The sequence below is a fragment of the Ostrea edulis genome, chromosome 1 (genome assembly GCF_947568905.1).
Source record: "Ostrea edulis chromosome 1, xbOstEdul1.1, whole genome shotgun sequence".
Lineage (NCBI taxonomy): Eukaryota > Metazoa > Mollusca > Bivalvia > Ostreida > Ostreidae > Ostrea > Ostrea edulis.
Genome location: NC_079164.1, coordinates 78,178,256 through 78,199,418, shown reverse-complemented (window position 1 = coordinate 78,199,418; position 21,163 = coordinate 78,178,256). Strand labels below are relative to the sequence as shown.

Sequence of the window (21,163 nt, the reverse complement as noted above, 5' to 3'; positions counted from 1 at the left end):
TGTTTGGTTGAAATTGGCCCAGTGGTTCTGGAGAAGAAGTCGAAAATGTGAAAAGTTTAACAGACAGACAGACAGACGACGGACAAAAAGCGATCAGAAAAGCTCACTTGAGCTTTCAGCTCAGGTGAGCTAAAAACTAAAGAAAATGTTATTTAAGCGTTTTACACATACTATATACCAAGTTTGTCCCCACCCTGGGGTTAGAACCCTTACCCCAAGGGATCATGAAATTTACAATTTTGGTAGAGGCCTTCCTGCTCTACATCACTATGCATTTAGTTTTTCTTACATGTGTGTGGTTCTTGAGAAGAAGATTTTTGAAAAATTGTCAATTGGGACAGTTTTTGCCCCGCCCCTAAGACCCAAGGGGTGCAAGAATCCTGAAATTTACAATTTATGTTCCCCTTGTTCAAAAGATATCTCAAACCAAATTTGAAAAGAATTGGAATGATAGTTATCAAGAAGAAGTTAAAAATGTCTATTGTTCACACACTCAATAATTGACCATTTTGGCCCCACCCTGATACCAAAACCCCTACCCCTGGAATAATCAAATTTACAATTTTGGTAAAGGACTACCTCTTCTTTCTAAATATCTATTTACTTTCAATTTAGTATCAATAACATTAAAGAAGATGTAATTTAAGTGTTTTACACATAAACACTATATAACAAGATTTGCCCCGCCTAGCTAGGGTCAGAACCCTTACCCCCCGGGGGTCATGAAATTTACAATTTTGGTAGAGGCCTTCCTGCTCTACATCACTATGCATTTAGTTTTTTTTTTTTTTTTTTTTTTTTTTTTTTTTTTTTTTTACATATATGTGGTTCTTGAGAAGATTTTTGAAAATTTGTCAATTTTGGTCAATTTTTGCCCTACCCTTACGGCCCCAGGGGCGCTGTCCAAGTCCTGAAATTTACAATTTATGTCCTCCATGTCCCAATGATGCTTCATACAAAATTTGGAAAGAATTGGACTGGTAGGTATTAAGAAGAAATTAAAAATGTTCAATTGTTAATGCACGACGACGGACGAAAACCATATTGCAATAGGTCACCTGAGTTTACTTTTTAAAAGCTTTTTCCCGGAATATTTCCGGCTACGTGTTTTTTTTTTAACCTTCTCGTGCTATACAGAACTTCCGATTTGAGACCACCAAGATTTCTACAACGCGACGACTACCGTAGTAACGGTAGTTTCAAGTTTGATATGGTTGTCGTCTTTTAAAAGACATTTTCTTATGTGTCTGGAAGTTAAATGAACTACTACAATTAAAACAGGCAAACTATTCAATCAGATTGTCATTTCAACAGGTGTCCACTTCACGTACACAAATGACCGACATTGGATGGGGAAAATTACAGGCCTACGAGGCATATGGTCGAGCGGGTGATAAGAAAGAGGATTTTGATATCGTATCATACGAGGAAGCCCTATCAGATAAATATGCTTCATTCCGACACGCGTCACACTCGATGCTGTTTGCAAGAAATGACGCTATCCTTTGGGAACTATACAACTGCAGGGGTGCAGTGCTGGTAATTCTGTTTCTTGCTTTTCATCACATCATGTCGCTAAAAGAACAACATTTTAGTTACACTATCATCTCCTTGAAAGCAGACAAACTTTGCTGTGTACCTGCACGGAACATTTCAACTAGGTTGACAAATGAACTAGGTGCAACACTAAATAGGGAAGGAAGGAGGACTAGTATTTCAGAATACACAGACACTAGTTGCAATACTTTGTGTTTCAATTTAAAGCAAACATGGTCCAAAGAATAACAATCAAGTAACTAGTTTATGCATCATGCAGGCTGACTACAGTTTAAATACAGTGACTTCATATCGTGTTCAACTACATTCACACAAAGTTTGACAACAGGGTTGACACTGTAGAAGCTTAATTTTTAAAGAACTAGAGGCTGCAAGTTCAAATCCTGGTTGAGACTGAATTTTTAATTACATTTATATATTAACTCTTTCAGATGCAGATGAGGTTTGATGGTTTGCTGGGGTTTCCCGGTGGCTTAGTTGATCCCGGAGAAAACCCCCTCCAAGCAGCAAACCGTGAACTGGAGGAAGAAATTGGTCTTGACATGCAAAAATTTAAACTGTCAGACAGAGATCATGTCATTTCCTTTGTGAACAAGAGCAAGACTCTTGTGTTACACTTTTATGGGAGAGAGGTGACTCTGCCACAATTCCAAGAAATTGAACTTGAAAATTTAAAAGCTCCAGATTATGGATCAGAGGTATATATATTACAACAGGTATTAGTCTCAATACACCATTGCAAAACCAGTAATATATCGTACTGTTTAATATAAAGGAACCAAATATATGCCAAAAGTACCAACACTAAAGAAAAAATAAATTATGCCATCATTAATTGTGGTTACCGCATTTCCTTTCTTTAACAGACACTAGGTATAGTACGACCGCCACTGTTTACAATGGGTGATGGATACAGAGGACTTCCTGCCTTTTTGTCCAATAGTTTTGCAGGAAATGCACGTCAAGAGTTACTAATTGGGTTACAACACTACAAGCTACTCCCAGAGGATGAAATTCAGAAAGCTGTTAACTCATGGTTAATATTTCAACAACAAAATAAAGACACTATAGGTGTGACTAATTTAGAAAATTAAATGGGTTGGTAGTACATGTGTATTATTTACTTGTTCCTGTCCAGGCTATTATTGTATCTTTTGTTGTTTCACAAGTTCTCCGGTCTCAATAAACAAATGGAAAAGAGCTGTCTCAGCAAACACTTGTGATAATAATGTACTCTTTCTATTATCTACGACTGTGTAAAGATTTACACTACTAAAATTTATTTCTTTGCATGGTCAAACTTGATTGGCAATTCAAACTAAGGAAAATACCAGTTTTAGGATATCAATATGACTTAGTATGTTTAATGACAACTTAAACATCGGTCCTGATAACATAATTCAGGAAATAAATATATATGTTTATAGAACATTAACACCAAACTTTCAAATCTTGGTCATGTAATATTGGTGAAGGCCTCCTATTTTTCAAACTTTGGTCAGAATGTTTTTCTACATGGATATATACATGTAATGTTGCAGCTTTTGTTATATACATGTAATGGGCATTAATAAAATCTATTAAAATATGCACATGCAAGTCTGTCCTTCAGTTTGCCTCCTTAAGTAAAGGAGAAAGGCCGAAAACTGTCCATTCTGTGAGAGAAAGAACTAATTGAGGGCCGTAGGATAGTAGGTTCATTGTTTACAAAATAGACAGTCACAGGTAAGGGTGCTCAATTGAAAGTTCCCCTATGTACGATAGGCATGTCTTCCTTTAATGGAGAAAAGTGTTTTTTTTTAAAACTCGGTGAAAGTCCAAGGAAACTGAAGATGAGCAAAATACTGATGGTATATTAAGTGAAATTTTGGACGCAGAAATGGAAAATAGTTTAACGCAAAATGAGGCAAACTTCAACCTGGATGTAGTTTCATCATCGGACATTTCTGATGAGGAACTTACAAATGCTGGCCAGGATATTGCAAATATTGAGCGTTTTCTTAACTGCTGAATCAAAAGGAATTAGATGAGTTACTGAAGAAAGGACTATCAAAGAAAACATGAGGAAAGGTGAGGTAGGTTATATCAATTATATTGTTCAATACAGAGGTATATCAATTACCTCAAATCTAGGAAAACTTTTCAATAGAACAATCCATACTAGGCTACTTGAATTTGTAAACTCTATGTCACTGATAAGTGAAAATCAAATTGGTTTCAAAGAAAATTGTAGAACATCAGACCACATGTTCTCTATAAAAACAATAACTGACCATTACAAAAACAAAAAAGTATATGCGGCTTTTATTGATATTAGAAAAGCATTTGACACTGTATGGAGATTAGGTATATTTTATAAACTCCTTGAATCTAATATCTCAAAAAATTGTTAATATTTTATTTTCCATGTATAGTAACACAATGAGTAGAATCAAATTTTCTGATGGTTTAAGTGATGTATTCAATTCTGAATGTGGTGTCAAACAAGGGGATGTCTTAAGCCCCATACTCTTCAATGTATTTATTGATGTATTGTCAATGACTTGAAGAATGGAAAATGTGATCCTGTACAAGTCAGGGTTCCAAATTACCGCTAGCCCACTCGCATTGGCGACTAAACTTTGCTTGTGGGCACCCAAAATTTCCGTTCTCATCGCCCACTTGGCGACCGTAATTGTCCGATCAACATTTTTCTTTCCGACTGATCCGAGTCCTATTATAATTGAAGTTCAATTACCGGTTGAGGTTTTGCCACTTGGCGAGACATTCCTGTGGTATCAAATCTTCCAAAAATGTACTTAAACCAGAAGTTGAACAACGCTAGGGTTACTTCAAACGAAAAGAAAACATCTGCTTTTACCAAAGTGGAAAGAAGGGGAGAATATGGTTCGATGACGGCGAAAAGGGGATGACGTGATGTGTGTACAAAACATGACATGAAAGGTCCAATCGTTGTGACAGCTTGCCCAAGTTATAAACTTGACAGCATCGTAAAACTGAGAAATTTTGAAATCACATAAAAAGTTGGAAGAAACGTGTGTTAAAGTCAGACGCCGCGAAGATAATAAAGTCCATGAACTCCGATATTTTTGCTATGTTGACGGATTGAGAGTGGAAATGAGAGAGAGATATTTGAAAGAATTACGGAGAAGAAAACAGAATTTAAATATTGATATTTTATTTTTTAAATAAATTGCAACGTGACCTGATGTTTCTTTTTTCTTGTAAAGAAACCATGGTATTCAATTTCATGATATGTGTGGGCTACTGAAATTTCATGTGGGCTAACAGTATTTCTTATTCAGGGGCCCACTTGGCCCCTAAGGTATTCAGTCGAAGTTGGGACCCTGCAAGTAAACAATGTTCATGTAAATTGTATGTTGTATGCTGACGATATTGTAATCTTTTCTGCAAGCAAAAGTGGTTTACAGAACAGCCTTGATATTCTCAGTAACTATTGTTCAAACTGGAAACTGCAAGTCAATGTAGATAAATATAAAGTTTTGATATTTAACTCAAATGGCAAACCTCAAGGAAATTAATCTACTATTAATGGCAATACAATACAAATTGCACCAAAATACTGTTATTTAGAAAAGCAAGTTTTAAAATGAAAAGAATCATTGGTATTGATAATTCATGTAGACTTTTAGAAAAACTTTTTGATGCTTTTGTACTTCCAGTTCTTCTTTATTGTAGTGAAATGTGGGGAGTGGATCTCTCATCCAAAGATATTTCAAATCTAGAAAAATTTCAGTTAGAATTTATTAAAGATATCCTTGGAGTGCACTGTAAAACATCCAATGCTGGTTATCTAGCTGAACTTGATAGACTACCACTTTGGTCCAGAATTTCATTCTCAAGTATTAAATATTGGAATCATCTGATAACATCCGACTCTTTTTGGCTTTTAAACTTTACCAATCCACAAGTGATTACAACACTTGGACCAGGAAAATATTTTCTATTCTAGATAATCTGGGATTTTCAAACATTACAAAATATAAAGATTCAATTCAACACCTTTTACCAAACATAAAACAAAGAATCATTGACCAATGCACCCAGGAGCAATCATCAACAATCTTTGGTTAAAAAAAACTTGAATTTTATAAAAAATTATACACAACAAAAAGAAGTCCATATGTTGATTTACTCAGAATAAGATGAGAGATCCTCTCTTTAATAGTAGAATTAGATGAAGTGCACATAAACTTGCAATAGAAAGTGGTAGATATAATTCCACAACAATGAATGAAAGATGTTGTAATGCTTGCAATACTGGTGTGATCGAAGATGAAATTCATTTTCTTTTTCAATGTAAATCTTATTCTAAGCTAAGAAACACCTACCTTAGAAACATTTATAATATAACACAGAAAAATATTACTCTAGTCTCAACAATGAAAGATACATGTTACAAATATATTTTAACAGTGATATACATAAAGTCTTAAAAATTACTGTGAAATTTATTAGAGACTGTTTTGAATACAGAAGTCAATTACTTTCAACTACATAAAAATTATGTAAACATTATGTATTGATGTTCAATGGGCCTTTGCCAATTATTGTGTTTGTGCCAATAAATATTTGTATTTGCATCATTGTTTGCAACTTCGCAGCAAAACAGGTAAAATATCTTGGGCCAGAATTCATTTGGATTTACATCACAAGAATATATTTTGAAAACGAGTGATGAGTGAGACATCAACAAGATTACGGTATTCATGGGAATGTTAAAAGTAGTGACACTCAAAATGCAGATGAAGAGAAACAAGTGAAAGTACCAGGAACTGGAAATACCACTAGTGAAATCAAAATCAAATCTGGCAATGTTTCCTTCGAGTTCAAGTTTTGAAGTCACGTAAATTAAATGTTGCATTTAATGTATTTGTTGTTTTTCCCCCTTGGGTACATTCCAATCTTTACCTGCCACTGTCCATTCTGTTTGTTGTAACTGTCCATTCTGATTGAAAAAGAATGGACAGTTATTAAAAAAGAATAGACACTTACAGGTAACTTAATGGACTGTTAATGAAGTTCGCACAACAAAAACCTAGAGAATGGACAATTCAAACAAAAGGTTTACGTCACAATCATGTTTTAAGTGAGACAATCAGCAGGTAAATACTTTTTACAATGTACCACTTCATTTGTGACTGTGTAACACCAGGTATTGTTATTTCACACATAAAAGACAACACCATCTTTTCTATACTGTATTTGAACACGAAGTTTCATTTTATCTTTAGTATTTATTTTTGTAAAACACAAATAACAAAGATGAATTTCACCTGTAACTGAGTACTTTGATGTCTTTTTAAATAAGTATCTGCTCTTGAGGGCCTGCCATGGAGAAATGGCTTTCAGAACGAGATTACATACGGAACAATGTTTGACAATAACAGTGTCACTTTGTAATTTCTCTGTGGAGTCTGATGCTGTCAAGTCTTTCAAACCTTATAAGCAGTTTGTGGTAATTTCTGTCAGACTCCTGCCTCCAGTTTTAGGGCATTGACTCGTTTCAACATTTCACTCAGATCATCTCCCCTGAAATTGCATAAAAAGCATATTTAAAAAGACAAACTACTTGTAATTTAGCTTAATAACTGAGAAATATCTGTGCCATCACAAGTCTACCATTTTCCCAAATTTCTGAAATACTGGGCAAAAACCTCTCGGAAATTCTTTGTTCTTTTATGAATTTTACACAATTCATTAATTTTACAATGTGTCATTTTTTACTAATTATAAGAATTTCAAAACATGGTGTTTGAACATGCATATGCTTGCTGTTTCTATTGACATGTGTCAATTTCCCATTCACATACTCTCTTTAAAGCTAATGTGAATTTACATCCTATACATGGTTTTATGTTCAATGAAACTTGATGTGTCGAAATGACATGATTGCCCTCGCTGTTTGAAACAGGATGTGAAAATAACAATGGGTGCAAATGAAACATAAATAAAATGTCATATTTGTGCTTTAGTTTTATTAAATCAGTTGATAAGAGAATTGAATTACATTAGTTTTAAGGACATGGAAGCTGGGCCTTGTAAATTAATGAATTACTCAGATACTACATATAATTACATGACATGAAACATTGACAAACTTGATCTATAAGTCATCAATATAGGAGATATACCAAATATTAGCTTGTTATCTACAGGCATAGAAAAAAAGTCTGGCAAACAGTGAGAATTTAGAATTTTTAAAAAAGTTCTAGGGCAATTATGGTGAAAATAATTCAATAGGCATGAAATTCGAACTTGGATTGTAAGTCGTCAATATAAGAGATCTACACAGGCAAATGTGCCTCACGTGAATTTCACGTGAAATTCACATGAATTTCATGTGAAAATTTCTATGTGAAATTCACGTTAAAAGAGCATCAAATGTGAATTCACACGAAAAAAAATCACGTGAAATTCACATGAATTTCACATAAAATTCACGTGAATTTCACGTGAAATCTTTAACATGAATTTCACATAAAATTCACGTGAATTTCACATAAACTTTATAACTTAAATCATACATGGATATTTTGATAATCTGAATCTCGGGTTCAGATGAACACAAAAAGGAGTACAAATCTGCTTTCAATCTGCTGATAATTTAATTGATTGAATTTGTTTTTAAATGGTTGTCTTCATTGTCTTTTTTTTCTTTCTTTTAATCTCTGAAAAAGAAATATTTATGTATTAGAAGGACTGTTCAATATACAAAAGGAGTCATATTAAGCCTTATGTACACATACTGTACTATGAATGTAATTGCATGTAGATGTAGCAGAAACGAAGAAAAAAAAGTTGCAAAATTATCAATAATTTGTGTTTGAAAGAAACATAACCTTTTATATATCATCATACAGAATAGAATAGAACTATTATACAAGATACAGAAGGAAGTCATGGAATATGTTTTCAAATTGTCATGTTCTAACCCAGAGGCGATTTGAAAATGACTTTGCATTCCTCATTATCTAGATTAAATCTATGTAAATGCATTGCTTAAAATGAAACGATTGATATTGATAGAGCTTTCAAGCTTACATTCTTCTCATTTAAAACTATAGTTAAATGGGGGAGCAACCAATATATATATATATATATATACACACATTTAATTGGCATTACGATATATATAACAATCGATGGACATTGTTACACATCACCCCCCCCCCCCCCCCCTTTCAACATGCCTGATTTCGATGATGCCTCTATGAAGGTAATATAGAACGTTACTTAGCACCCCTAATCAATATCTAAATCGATTAAATTATAAAAATTATGTTCTGAATTACGATTACCATGTTCTCTGATGAATAAGGAAAGATTAACAAACCGTGTAGAGTTATGCGATTCTGCGACACGTCCCCGAAGTGACTTCCGTATTTTCGCTGTCGTGCCTATTCGTTGACGTACCCCGTCTAAAGTAATTCTCATCAGTCTGAAATAAGCGGTTGCATTAGGAACTTTAGATCACATAAATGTAATAAGCCTAATGGCTTGAATTTACACTGAACATTTATAAATTACAATGCTCAATCTCATCTTACCTGTAGAGTTTCTATGTACGTTCACATTCGCTGTCTTGCATACGTCAGACGCGTCAGACGGCTTACTCGAGTGTGACGTCACAGTCTTGTAACTATTACCGGAATCTGACTGTAGTGTAAAGCTTTATATATATTTTTTAAAAGTTATCTAAATATACATGGACAGTAATGTTAAGGATTGTTTATGTTATTCGCTTTCTTCCGAGTGCTAGAAATCTGTGTTTTCCTTTTGATTGACGATCTACAAATTCGGGATGGTGAATACGGCTGATAGAAAATTTTCATTTCTACATGCGTGTATCAGCAATTTCCAATAAGTCTAACTTTATGCATACACCAGCTTCCAAGGTATCACACCGGTAATTATTCTCGATGTATCTAATAAGGAGGGGGGGGGGGGGTAATTAAAATTGATGCCAAACTACCGGCAGCGGAAAACAATATCATGGCATTTTTCCCCACCTGCACAATACTACCCTCAAATCACATGTATGTAAACAGCCCAAGTGCACCCCGACAAGTAGCCTGTTACTAACATCATAAAGCAGCGCGATAAAAACTTTAACTCATCTTCAGTAGTTTTACAAAACTGACAAAAACAACAATCTTTTGGAATGCATGGTTTTGAATATCCACCAGTTTCAATTTCTAAAGGGTGGGCAAATATTCTTAGCTATCTAAAACGTACTGATCTCACAAATGGAAATTTCAAATGGTCTTATTAGTTTTAATTCATAGTTCTTTCTGATTCTACTGTAAAATAGTAATTTTCCATGTGTAGAAAATTTCGTGGTTTTGAAGTTGCACATTCTAACTCTATCAATACAGTGATTCTTCAAGTAGTTGGAAAATATGCTTTCATTAATATCTATGATGATGAGAGATTTAATTTATATTTTAATTCCTAAGAGAAAAAATAATGGGAAATGAGAGAAATCAGGTGTGGAAAGTACATGTAATCATACTGCGTACAGAACAATGCAAGTTAATAATTTCGCAAATAAACGAGGAGAGGGAGGCGTGAGCAGGATCTACTTTATTGGTCGTTTGCCTACATTTTATAAATGTACTCTTACTTTTGAATTGCCTAATCTCCATATCGTTTTATATTTTACCTTAATTTTATTTATTTTTTCGCTTGAATATATTAAGAAGTGTGAATATTTCACTTTAATCGCTTTTCTTGTTAAAGTTTTAACGTGAATAGCTTTTCACGTGAAATTCGTGTGAAATTGTTCGTGTGAATTTCACATGAAGAAATTTCACGTGAAATTCGTGTGAATCTTTTCACGTGAAATTAACGTGAATCAACGTTCACATTATTTCCTTGCGATAATCAAATCACATTAAAATTTTCGCAAGGAACTAATGTGAAAAGTGATATAATGCTTTTCACGTGAAATTCATGTGAAAAATTTAACGTGAATTTCATGTGAATTGCTGTTCACGTGAAATTCATGTGAATATTTTAACGTGAATTTCACGTGAAAAGTGGTTCACGTGAAATTCATGTGGACATATTAACGTGAATTTCACGTGAATCACTTTTCACGTGAAATTCACATGAAATTTACGTGAATTTCACGTGAAAGGTTCATGTGAATTTCACGTGAACAGCATTTCACATGAAATTCACGTGAGGCACATTTGCCTGTGTACCAGATGATAGCTTATTATTTACAAGCACAACAAAAAAGCCCGCATTACAGAATAATGCGCAGAGAGGGGTTAACATATATGCTCCACCCCATTGCATGACAGATGCTTACTACTGGACCCCAAAGATGTGAAATTTGTAGTACTGCCCTAGTTTATGAAACAACAAAATATCTTGGGACAGGAACACAGCAGATGCATATTCAAACAAAAAGTATTACGAATCACTGAATTCAGAAACTGTGAGGTTGTTGTCTTACTCTTGTTGGAGAACTTCCTTTATCTGCTTGAGTTGACCAGATTTTAGGGTAGGACTGGCGTACACCCTGTTAGGTGTCTGGGATATCTGTCTTTTCTGGTATTCTTGTTTAATTTTCAGCTAAGAAAAATAATAAAATATAAATATTTTGAAACTAGGAAACTTTTATAAAACTTTTTTCTTGCATTGTTCAATTACATAATGTCAAACTGTGTGAACTGAATGTGCATAAATTTTCTATGAAGATAGTTCACCCTATCCCCCCCTCCACATTTCCTTCTAAGTGTTGTCCCATTTCTAGGGACCTCTTGTAATAGTTCATCCTACCCCCCCCCCCCCCCCCCCCATTTCCTGTTGTACCTGTTCTAGGGACCTCTTGTAGACCTTTAGTTGTTCCTCCATTGTCTCCAGTTCTCGCTTCATTCCTCGTTCAGCCTCGGACATCAATGGCATCTTCTCTTGTAGTCTCCTCATTACATCCTCAATCCTGCTCAATAAAGAAGTAGGTACAATTTCTAAAGTCATCTGGCCCAAAATATTGTGCCACACCTACTGTGACACATGGCCCAGTTTTTGCAGTCTCATCCGAAGGATTGTCCCATTTTGTCGCCTCTTACAACAAGCAAGGGGTACTGAGGACCTATTCTAACCCAGATCCCCAAGGGATTAGAATGTCGATGAAGAGCTTTTGCATATATTTTATTATATACAAGTAACTAATGAAAGTGATTAATTTTATTTCGCATGTGGTCCTTCTTGCTAAATTACGCGATCATAAATTCTTCATGGTGTATTTGGAATCTAACGTATGTATACTATTGGTACATTCCGACTCTTGTTCAGCTTGCATTCTTAGCCTATTTTTGTACCATCGAGCACCATAAAGAAGTTATAAACATTTGCCGTTCCAATACTCAAATACGATATACAACGTATCTAATATTGTAACTCATCTTCTCCAGAGAGAACTTTTCACATGTATTCAGACATTGTACACAATATACATGTTTCTAATATTGTAACATAAACATGTAGAGATTAAATCTAAACTTTTCTTTTTCAGAGAGAACTTTTCATGTGTATTCAGAACACCCATTTCTTGTATTGAAAACATGAATGCTTTTTTTACATGAATATAAATGTATTTGCTTTTCAGAAATAACACCTTTAATATGTAAGATTTACTCTCAGATCAACACATAAATCCCCATGAGTACAGCTTTAAACATCACCATTCCAGCTGACCACTGACCGTTGAATGATCTCCTCCTGTTTGTCCTGACAGTCACTGTATTTGGAGGCCAGATTTTCAGCCATATCTCTGACTTTGTTCTGGGACACCTTCAGATGCTCAATGTCCTCTTCCTGCTGAATCCTCAGATTTCTCAGGATCCTTACTCTGAAAAATGTTGCCAGAAAATTAGATATCACTAATAGGGGTGCAATAATAGTTATTGCTTTTCTACCTCGTAATACAAAATTTGATTGGTTAACTAAATGTAGCTGTGTGTAAATTTATGAACACCGGGTGGGGGGGGGTGGGGGGGGGGTTAAATAATGTGATGTCACAATGTTTAAGCATTAATATGTGTACAAAGTGGACTACTCTTATAATCGTCTGCACAAATGGCAATGGACCTAGATAAAGAGTTCATTAGGACATAAACTCGTTATATTTGTCAAAACCAATTAAGATGTATTGGGATTTACCTCGGGTTGTATTCCATCACTGAGGCTTCGGGGTGTATGGAATATTACTCAGGGTAAATCCTTGTATATACCCTTGATTGGACCTGGATAAGTAATAAAATATCTATAGGAGATTTTTCCTAGATTAACTTTTCTTAAAAGTAGGCCACACACCAAGGTCATAAGGTAAAAAAAAAAAGGAACCAAAAGAAGGGCCTTGTTACAAGGAATGCACAAATGAAATAAGAGAGCCCTATCACTCACCATTTAAAAGTTACGAGCAAGGATAAATCTTAATAAAACTTGGATTAGTCTCCAAGATGGAAGGATCATGGTTTCACAGAAAAGGTCTTTTAAAAATCAATAGAGGTATCATCCATTCCTTCTGGGTAATACTGTACAGAGATTGATTCTATCAACCAAAGGGTTCTTAAGATGTTGAATTGACAACATTTTCTCAGGTTCAGAGTAGTTTGACCCCTGACAATTGACCTTGTCACTCATCAACAACGGTCAAATACTCTCTGTGGGCTACCAGTACACAAAATTCGATGTTTGCCAAGCAAAGGGTTCTCAAAATTTTGAGCAGACAACACTTAGGTCTACCGACAGACAGAAGCGAACCAATATGCACCCCCTTTTTTCAAAGGGGGCATATAAATATCGCCAGTACATTGCAGAATAAGTACATGTATACAACTAATTGGGGTGTTTCGCTAATAATGGTCATTGTAATACTACATAGGTGCATTGCAATATACAAGTACATTTGAATGACACAATGTACATAAATACACAAAATAGGAAAATCAATGTCCTGCAATACTTTTCAGAAATATAAGATTTGCACATTTTGATTTAACTGAGTGTAATGACCTAAAAATGCTGATATGATTTTGTAGTTCTTGGTAAATTCAATATACTGTCAGTTATAACAGCAAGATTTTGATAGACTTGTATATTTCATTACGAATGATGAATAAATTGAAGAAAGAAACAATTCATTTTTATAAAGATTCATGGCGATACAATGTAGATCTATATTACAATATTTTTTAAAAAGAAAATATTGTGATGTATCACGATACATCCCCAATTACCTCAATTCACACCAAACGGGTTGTACAAAGGAAATCATCATACATGTCAAAACACAATACGAAAAGTATAATCAAATTTTAGAAATCCTTGATAAAAATTGAGCGAGTCATCATTAAACATGCCACACCCCGTGAATCATATAGTAAAAATGAATTCCATAAAAACCATATACTCAATATATTTGAGGATTATTAATGAGGAAAATGGTGCAAGTCAAATGAAATCAATAGACTGATAGGGTGGCAGAACAATATGTGTCGAATAGTCATAGGAAGGGGGTCTTCCACACCGACACAGTGACTGAAGACATTCCATGCTGTTGTACACTGGTTAACAAATGTGATCTTTCTGGTGGCACTGACAGTAATTTATACATGAAAATCATAAATCAAAGTTGGAGCAATCTACATGAATGCTGGTCTTGAAATCTACATTGAGTCAATGACCTGGGAAAATGTACAGGTGTGTCGTATGTTATTTCCAGCCAACATAGGTAAAAAGTGGTTAACCATATCATAAAAATGGTTTGGATTTAAAACAGAATGCAAATATAGACTGATATGAAAATTTCTTCATTTGGGTACCATTGTTTTCTTTAATGAATTCCATCTGTACCAGTCAATTTGGTGTCCACAAGGTAAAAACTTGAAAAGAACTTCTTAATTAGGAGAAGGGCTTTACACAATAAAAGAATGATCTAAATGTACAGATCCACCCATATTCACACCATTATTGAATATGTACATCAAAATAGTCTGAACATCAATCATTGTATTTCACAAGATTACCGCAAACGGTACATAATACGGTCATGAAAATGCTTACATGGGGTGTATTTCTTAAGCCATAATTTGTAGAACTCTGCTTCAGGTGGTATCAGCCATCATCAAACTGTAATATACCTTTTTTTTGCATAATATGAATTAGCTTAATACCCAAATAAACACTCTGTAAAATAAGGTTCTCACTTGAAAACTGGGGGAGGAGTTCACTAAACAAATCATGAACTCTCTTTGTAATATATTCCTCAAAACGGACTAAGTTCAACAACCTGTAATTTTCTCAAAAATTGAAGAAAATCAAAATCCTTCCCACATGCACATCTTCAATATCCATACAAACACTCTGTAAAACAAGATGGTCCTCACTTGAAAATTGTGGGAGGAGTTTGCTGGACAAATTATGTACCCTCCATATGACAATAATTTTCAAATAAAGGGGCAAAACTCCTGCAAGAGAGGTAGAAATGGATCAAAACTGTAATAAGATCTAGAGTGATGCACAAAGAAGCTACATAGCAAGTTTTAGCTTGATATGCGACAGAAAAATGAAATTAGAAACAGAAAACCCTGAACAGACATCACTATACCATGACATTCGTCTAAAGATGCTTTATGCAGAGAAAACAAATTCATGGACTTTAAAGAACCGTATGAATATGTCTTATATATGGTATATTCATTGTGCCATAATTTTTCTCTTCTATGTCATTTGTTTTTTATTTTGACTGTATGCCAACATGGTGATGTCAATAAATAAATTGAATTGAATTGAAAGACAGGCCCATAAAAAGATGTTCTATTGTAACATCACAATAAAATGCCAGGAACTCTATTGCAAAAGAAACATTTTGAGAATAAGCATTAATTCCATATAATAAAAACCCATTACATGAATATTCAAGGCATATCAATCTTCAGGCTTTATAAATTAAGAGAGTGCCTTAATTAAAGCTCCAAGCACAGGAAGATCAGCTATTTTGATAGCTTATTGAAAAAATCATAAACAAATACAACAATAATTGCAGTTAACAGTTAAAGCAGTTCATGCAAGTTTGAAATTTCCCACATATAATGTCCACATAGCTAGGCCAATCCATGGAATTCTAACCTGTAACTACATACACCAATCCATGGAATTCTACATACACCAATCCATGGAATTCTAACCTGTAACTACATACACCAATCCATGGAATTCTAACCTGTAACTACATTCATCAATCCATGGAATTCTAACCTGTAACTACATTCATCAATCCATGGAATTCTAACCTGTAACTACATACACCAATCCATGGAATTCTACATACACCAATCCATGGAATTCTAACCTGTAACTACATTCATCAATCCATGGAAATATAACCCATGACTACATACAGTGGATGTATTTGATTTCGTGTTACATTTCATTATTTTCGTGTTTGGGAGAAAACAACGAATTAAATCCAACAAAGATTTTTCACATCAGAAAATCCTTATTTTAATGTTAGAAATCTGTGTCTGTTATTTGTTGTCTATTTATAGATCACATTTCGCCAGTCCGTAATTGTCACCATTATATTCCTATACTGTTGTATCAATTAATATACATGTATAGTTAATCTATTTATCACAAAAATACACAGGTGTAAATAAAAAAGTTCAATATGATTAAGATTGACTGATTGAATATTTCACTTATATGGAGATGTCACCACTGCCGGTGAAAGGCTGCAATATTTAGGCCTATGCTCGGCGCTTATGGCCATTGAGCAGGGAGGGATCCTCGGTTTTTGCGGTCTCATCTGAAGGACCGCCCCATTTAGTTGCCTCTTATGACAAGCAAGGGGGTACTGAGGACCTATTTTAACCCGGATCCCCACGGGACATGTAATTAAGAATGAGAATGATTACTATCAAAACAGCCTGGGTACAACAATTCAATGACCCAAGCTTACATGCACAGTGGAATAATGATTATTTGGAATAGGTGTTAAAGTTGACACGCTTCATCAAACAAACGACGTATAAATGACATGTGTATTTTAACAGTATTTAAGTAAGTTAGGATTTCAGATAAGTGGCATTGTTTGGTATGCATAATATGTATTTTTCAGGTGATCTCAAACAACGAAAATTAATGCACACAAAATCGTGTTCACTACAAAAACAACGAAATTTTCCCCAAAGAAATTAAATATGTCTACAAGACATCAATCCATGGAACCCATGACGATCGACATATATGCCAATCTATGGAATTATAACGCCACGACGACACATGTCAATTCATGGAATTATAGCCCCATGATTACATATGACTCATGTAGCTCATGACTACATATATCAGTCCATAGAATTACATATGTATAACCCTACGACTACAAACTTCAATCCATGGAATTCAGGATGACATATATCAATACATGGAATTATATAACCACACAAGTACATAAATCAACCTATGGAATTTTAACTCCTCTGACTACCTACGTCAATTCATGGAATTATATTTACATCGAAACAAGGTTTTCTCTATACAGGAAAACTTAATTTGTTGTCATTAGATGTATAATGCAAAAATTATTTGACAAAATGTCAAAACATGATCCAGCTGGGCCACATGTTGACTCAAAAACATTAAAAATGACAGGTATCAATTTTCCTTGAAAAGAAATATTCGTTTCTCATTTTATGCAAAAAATCCCAAAAATAGCACCTCTTTCAGAACTGACAGATGCCTTTTAGTATATTGATGGTAATCATGACTCATTAGCAGATAGGCATGTCCTGTTCGTGTACCCCTTGCACATTTTAAAAAATTGCTATCTTCTAGAAAAGTGCTAAAGAAAAATGGTAGACTGTTTCGTGTTACTTCAAATTCACTCAACAAATAAACCATGATGCTGTGTGAAAAGAAATTTTTTTCTCCAAAAAAAGAACAATGTAATAAAAAGATACAGCAATTGGTGTATAAAGAATGTAAAATAGATATTTTTGATAAAATCCACCCACCAGCCCCATTTATTTTTCAAATCAGGATGGAAATCAAACTTTGGGCTTTTCTGCCAGTCAAAATTTTATGTGACTACCATCTCTGTAGTTCCTTTTTAAAAGTGTTCTCACTCACTTGTAATGCGTATATCATAGACCTGAAAATACGTTCTACAGAGTTCTGTTGATGTAAATATAAACAATGAAATGCCAATATCCCCAATAATGATAACTAAGTTAAAATGACCGAGTTAACAAAAGCATCTCTACAGTAACTATAAGCATCTGATTCTTGAAAGAGACATGTATATCTAAAACTAACAAGGAAGAATTGTTTTAGCACCCTAAAACTGATGTCATCCCTTCCATTTTCCATAGTTTACATAAGAGCTCAATGTCAAAGGACAACAAAAATGGCACGCAATACCCTGTCTTATCATGGTATGCCAACATACCAAATATCAAAGGCATATGTCAAAAGACAAAAAAGTTATTGTCCAAACAAAAAAAAAGGACCCAAATTTTCTATCATTTGACCTTTACATAAAAGATAAAGGTCAAAGGTAACCAAAAAAGATATGCAACACACTATCTTATCATGGTACAGTAAAACTCTGATATAGCGAATTTCTGCAAACACTCTGTAAAAATTTGCTATAAGCGTAATTCGCTATACGTTTATAGCAAATTCATAATTAAAATATAACGAATTCGTTATAAAACTGATTTGTTCTACATGTATATCAGTTGTATAAGAAAGCAGCAATCGATATACTTGCGTTTGTATTGTCTCTAAGAGAAATTAAGCCTATGTATTTTCGAGAAGAAACACATATTTTTATACAAGATATATATACACTGATTTATATATGATAATTTATCTTGAGGGATTATTAAGTCACGCAAGAACATGTCGAAAGAAAAATATCAACAAAATTATGTGCAATCCATACAAACAGTCTATCGCAGTTGTCAGTTACTTGTTGCTTTACACAAATAAACGAGTCTATGATAAAATAAATGCAATCAAACTTCAAATTTAATTAAAGAGAATAGTAAACAATACCAAGAATATATTTGTTAAATGTATGTGTAAGTATTGTTTTGTGTTAAGAAACTCTTTTGAACCCCCCCCCCCCCCCCAGAAATTTCGTAAGAAGCGATTGTTAAAAATCACGAATTCAAAATGAAAAAAAAAAATCGTTATAAAATGTGATTTTTACGTTCATTTTTAATTCAAGGGGAATATGAATTTACTTCGTTATATCCGTAAATTCGCTATATCCGTGTTCGTTATAGATGCAGATTTTTATATAGAATATATAAAGAATTTGCCGGGGAAATCGACTTCACTTCGCTATAGTCGTAATTTCGCTATATCTGTGTTCGCTATATTCGAGTTTTACTGTATACCAAATATCAAAGGCCTCTGTCAAAAGACGAAAAAGTTATGGTCCGGACATACTTTGTATGAGAAGTGGAAGAAGAAAAATTCACACCAACACAATATGTCCCCCTTCTGGGAAGAAGAGACATAATTAAAAGTAAAAAAAAGCACTGACAAATGGAACACCCCGTTGTATTAAAGTGCAGTCAAACTCATTTATCAGAAATCTAATATATATCATAGATAACCCCAAAAATATCAAATAATATCATCCAGTGGCTTTGACCTTGAAAATGAATAGGGTCTGGCGACTCACCAAGGGGAACAAATATGCCAAATTTAACTATTTACAGTTCTACAGTTTTGTCTCAATCCTGCACACAGAACTTTGGTTAATTTCTATACAGGGAACAAATATATAAAATTGATGACCCCCCCTCCCCCCACCCCCTGGTTTTCTGTTAATCTTGCCCACAACTTGACATGGTAACCCAAACATATGCATAAACAGCAAGTATTACGGACTCCCCTTCACCTCTCACTGTGAGAGGTCAAAGGGCAAAACCCAGAGAAACTGTAGTCTTTATATAACTATACAAACATTCAAAACACTTTTTCAGTGTCATTAACTACATATCGTTGTGTTTTATAGAGAGCCAAACTCCGTGGCTTTCAAAATAAAATATCTTGTGAATGACCTGCTTGATAAGTATGAAATATTTTGTACATTGTATTCTTTAAAATGCAAGGAATACAAAAAAAATTTAAATTCCATCACGTAAGGTGCACAACTGTTATATTCATAATAAACTTGTTTGAACCTATTAATGGCTGCAGTAAAAATTTACTATCTGAAAAACCGACAGGAGCCCCCAAAGCCGGTTTAACATTATTTTCCAATAAAAATACTGCTCCAGTCTGAAAATACAAATCTGTGGAAGTCGTCCCATAATTCACCTGTTCTCCTTGTCAAAATGTGGTTGTCGTCTTATTTTTATGACAACTTGAAATCACAGTAATGCTAACTGTCAGGCCCATGCATAAATATCTTATTGCAATTGATTAACATTTGGACGCTGAGCGGTCAATAAATCAGGGTCAAGCCTAGTTTGCTAAGGCCCCCAGGGACAAGAAATCAAATTGTTTCAGACAGGTCTGTTTTTATGGAAACTATATATATTGTGTTATGCATTGTGTTGCGTTCTGTTTTTATCAGATATTATTCCATTATGAATAGATCGTTTGACAAATTTTATGAATAAATAAGACATAGAGGCCAACTGGATAAGGTCATTTGGTTGGTTTGAAATGAATGATACGTTTGTTTTCACAGGTAAGCTGCACTGGCTAGATTATGTTTACCATCAACAGTTGTCTTACTGTACTAACAAAGCCTTAACAGTTCACCTCGCACTGCATATTCATAATGTGTTCACTGGGTTAAATACCCTACATGTATGTACAACACATGTTTTACTCTGTTGAAAAATGAATATTACATATGTTATATGTAAGAGTGAAATACTTTAAAAATTATATCGCAATAGGAAGAAATGTCTCATAATTTAGTCTGCAAAGATTCAATCCGTCAAAATGATCTGTCCATCCCTACAGTGGGCAAGATTTGGCATTCATCAGGTAATTATTTAATGTATACAGCGCAAAACTGAATGTAATGGCCACTTTAATAAATGCACAGCCTGTTCTAGTTATCTTTCTTGTTCCACACCCCCATACGTTGTCTGCTTCAAACAATGAGTATATCAAGTTAAGTTTATACCGCACGAAGTAGTCCTGACCAAAAGATAAATGGAATCCTTTTCATCATCAAATTTGTTTCTTACTACACAAATGTTATTCATGAAAACTGAAGAGTGAAGAGGCTGCATCTGGGTGACAAAATATGAATTACCTGTATACATTTTAACGCGAAGGTACACCTACACCAGGTAAAGTTCACTCGTACTCCCTCCACAAAAATCACCAACACATCAAAAATGTTTACCGAAATGCTTTAATGACTCGCAAACGTTCACCTGCATAAAACATTTCAGTTGGTTTACCACAAACTATCACTCCTCCATTAAAGTTCATATCATACAGGATTTAGGATTGAAATAGATATACCCTTACATTTTAGTCAGCTTATTCTAAAGGTAAGACGTCCTGGGTAGCTTATTTTCAA

General features: G+C 34.2%; 2 protein-coding genes, 1 long non-coding RNA gene and 1 pseudogene across 3 annotated transcripts in view; 2 read left to right on the top strand and 2 right to left on the bottom strand.

Annotated features, from left to right (window-relative positions):
• The first annotated feature begins 1,104 nt into the window (after nucleotides 1–1,104).
• On the top strand, nucleotides 1,105–3,149 carry LOC125680243 (U8 snoRNA-decapping enzyme-like). The gene is made up of 4 exons (XM_048919690.2): nucleotides 1,105–1,193; nucleotides 1,315–1,539; nucleotides 1,989–2,255; nucleotides 2,424–3,149. Exons 2-4 carry the CDS (start codon nucleotides 1,336–1,338, stop codon nucleotides 2,649–2,651), a joined length of 699 nt encoding a protein of 232 aa, XP_048775647.1. The 5' UTR covers nucleotides 1,105–1,193; nucleotides 1,315–1,335; the 3' UTR covers nucleotides 2,652–3,149.
• A 1,994-nt stretch (nucleotides 3,150–5,143) lies between these two features.
• On the top strand, nucleotides 5,144–6,087 carry LOC125672607 (uncharacterized; annotated as a pseudogene).
• Nucleotides 6,088–6,795: 708 nt separating this feature from the next.
• Nucleotides 6,796–21,163, bottom strand: part of LOC125680157 (nucleoporin 88-like) — a 54,260-nt gene continuing 39,892 nt past the window's right edge. Inside the window, exons 12-15 of the mRNA XM_048919602.2 lie at nucleotides 12,296–12,442; nucleotides 11,404–11,530; nucleotides 11,045–11,163; nucleotides 6,796–7,110 (exon numbers count right to left, since the gene is read on the bottom strand). Coding sequence (XP_048775559.2) covers nucleotides 7,047–7,110; nucleotides 11,045–11,163; nucleotides 11,404–11,530; nucleotides 12,296–12,442 — 457 coding nt within the window. The 3' untranslated portion in view covers nucleotides 6,796–7,046. The remainder of the gene's footprint in view (nucleotides 7,111–11,044; nucleotides 11,164–11,403; nucleotides 11,531–12,295; nucleotides 12,443–21,163) is intronic.
• LOC125653275 (uncharacterized) lies at nucleotides 8,168–10,597 on the bottom strand. Its single transcript, XR_008802157.1, has 3 exons — nucleotides 9,129–10,597; nucleotides 8,915–9,019; nucleotides 8,168–8,249 (listed from the first exon to the last, which is right to left on the bottom strand). It is a non-coding gene; the product is annotated as an uncharacterized LOC125653275 (long non-coding RNA).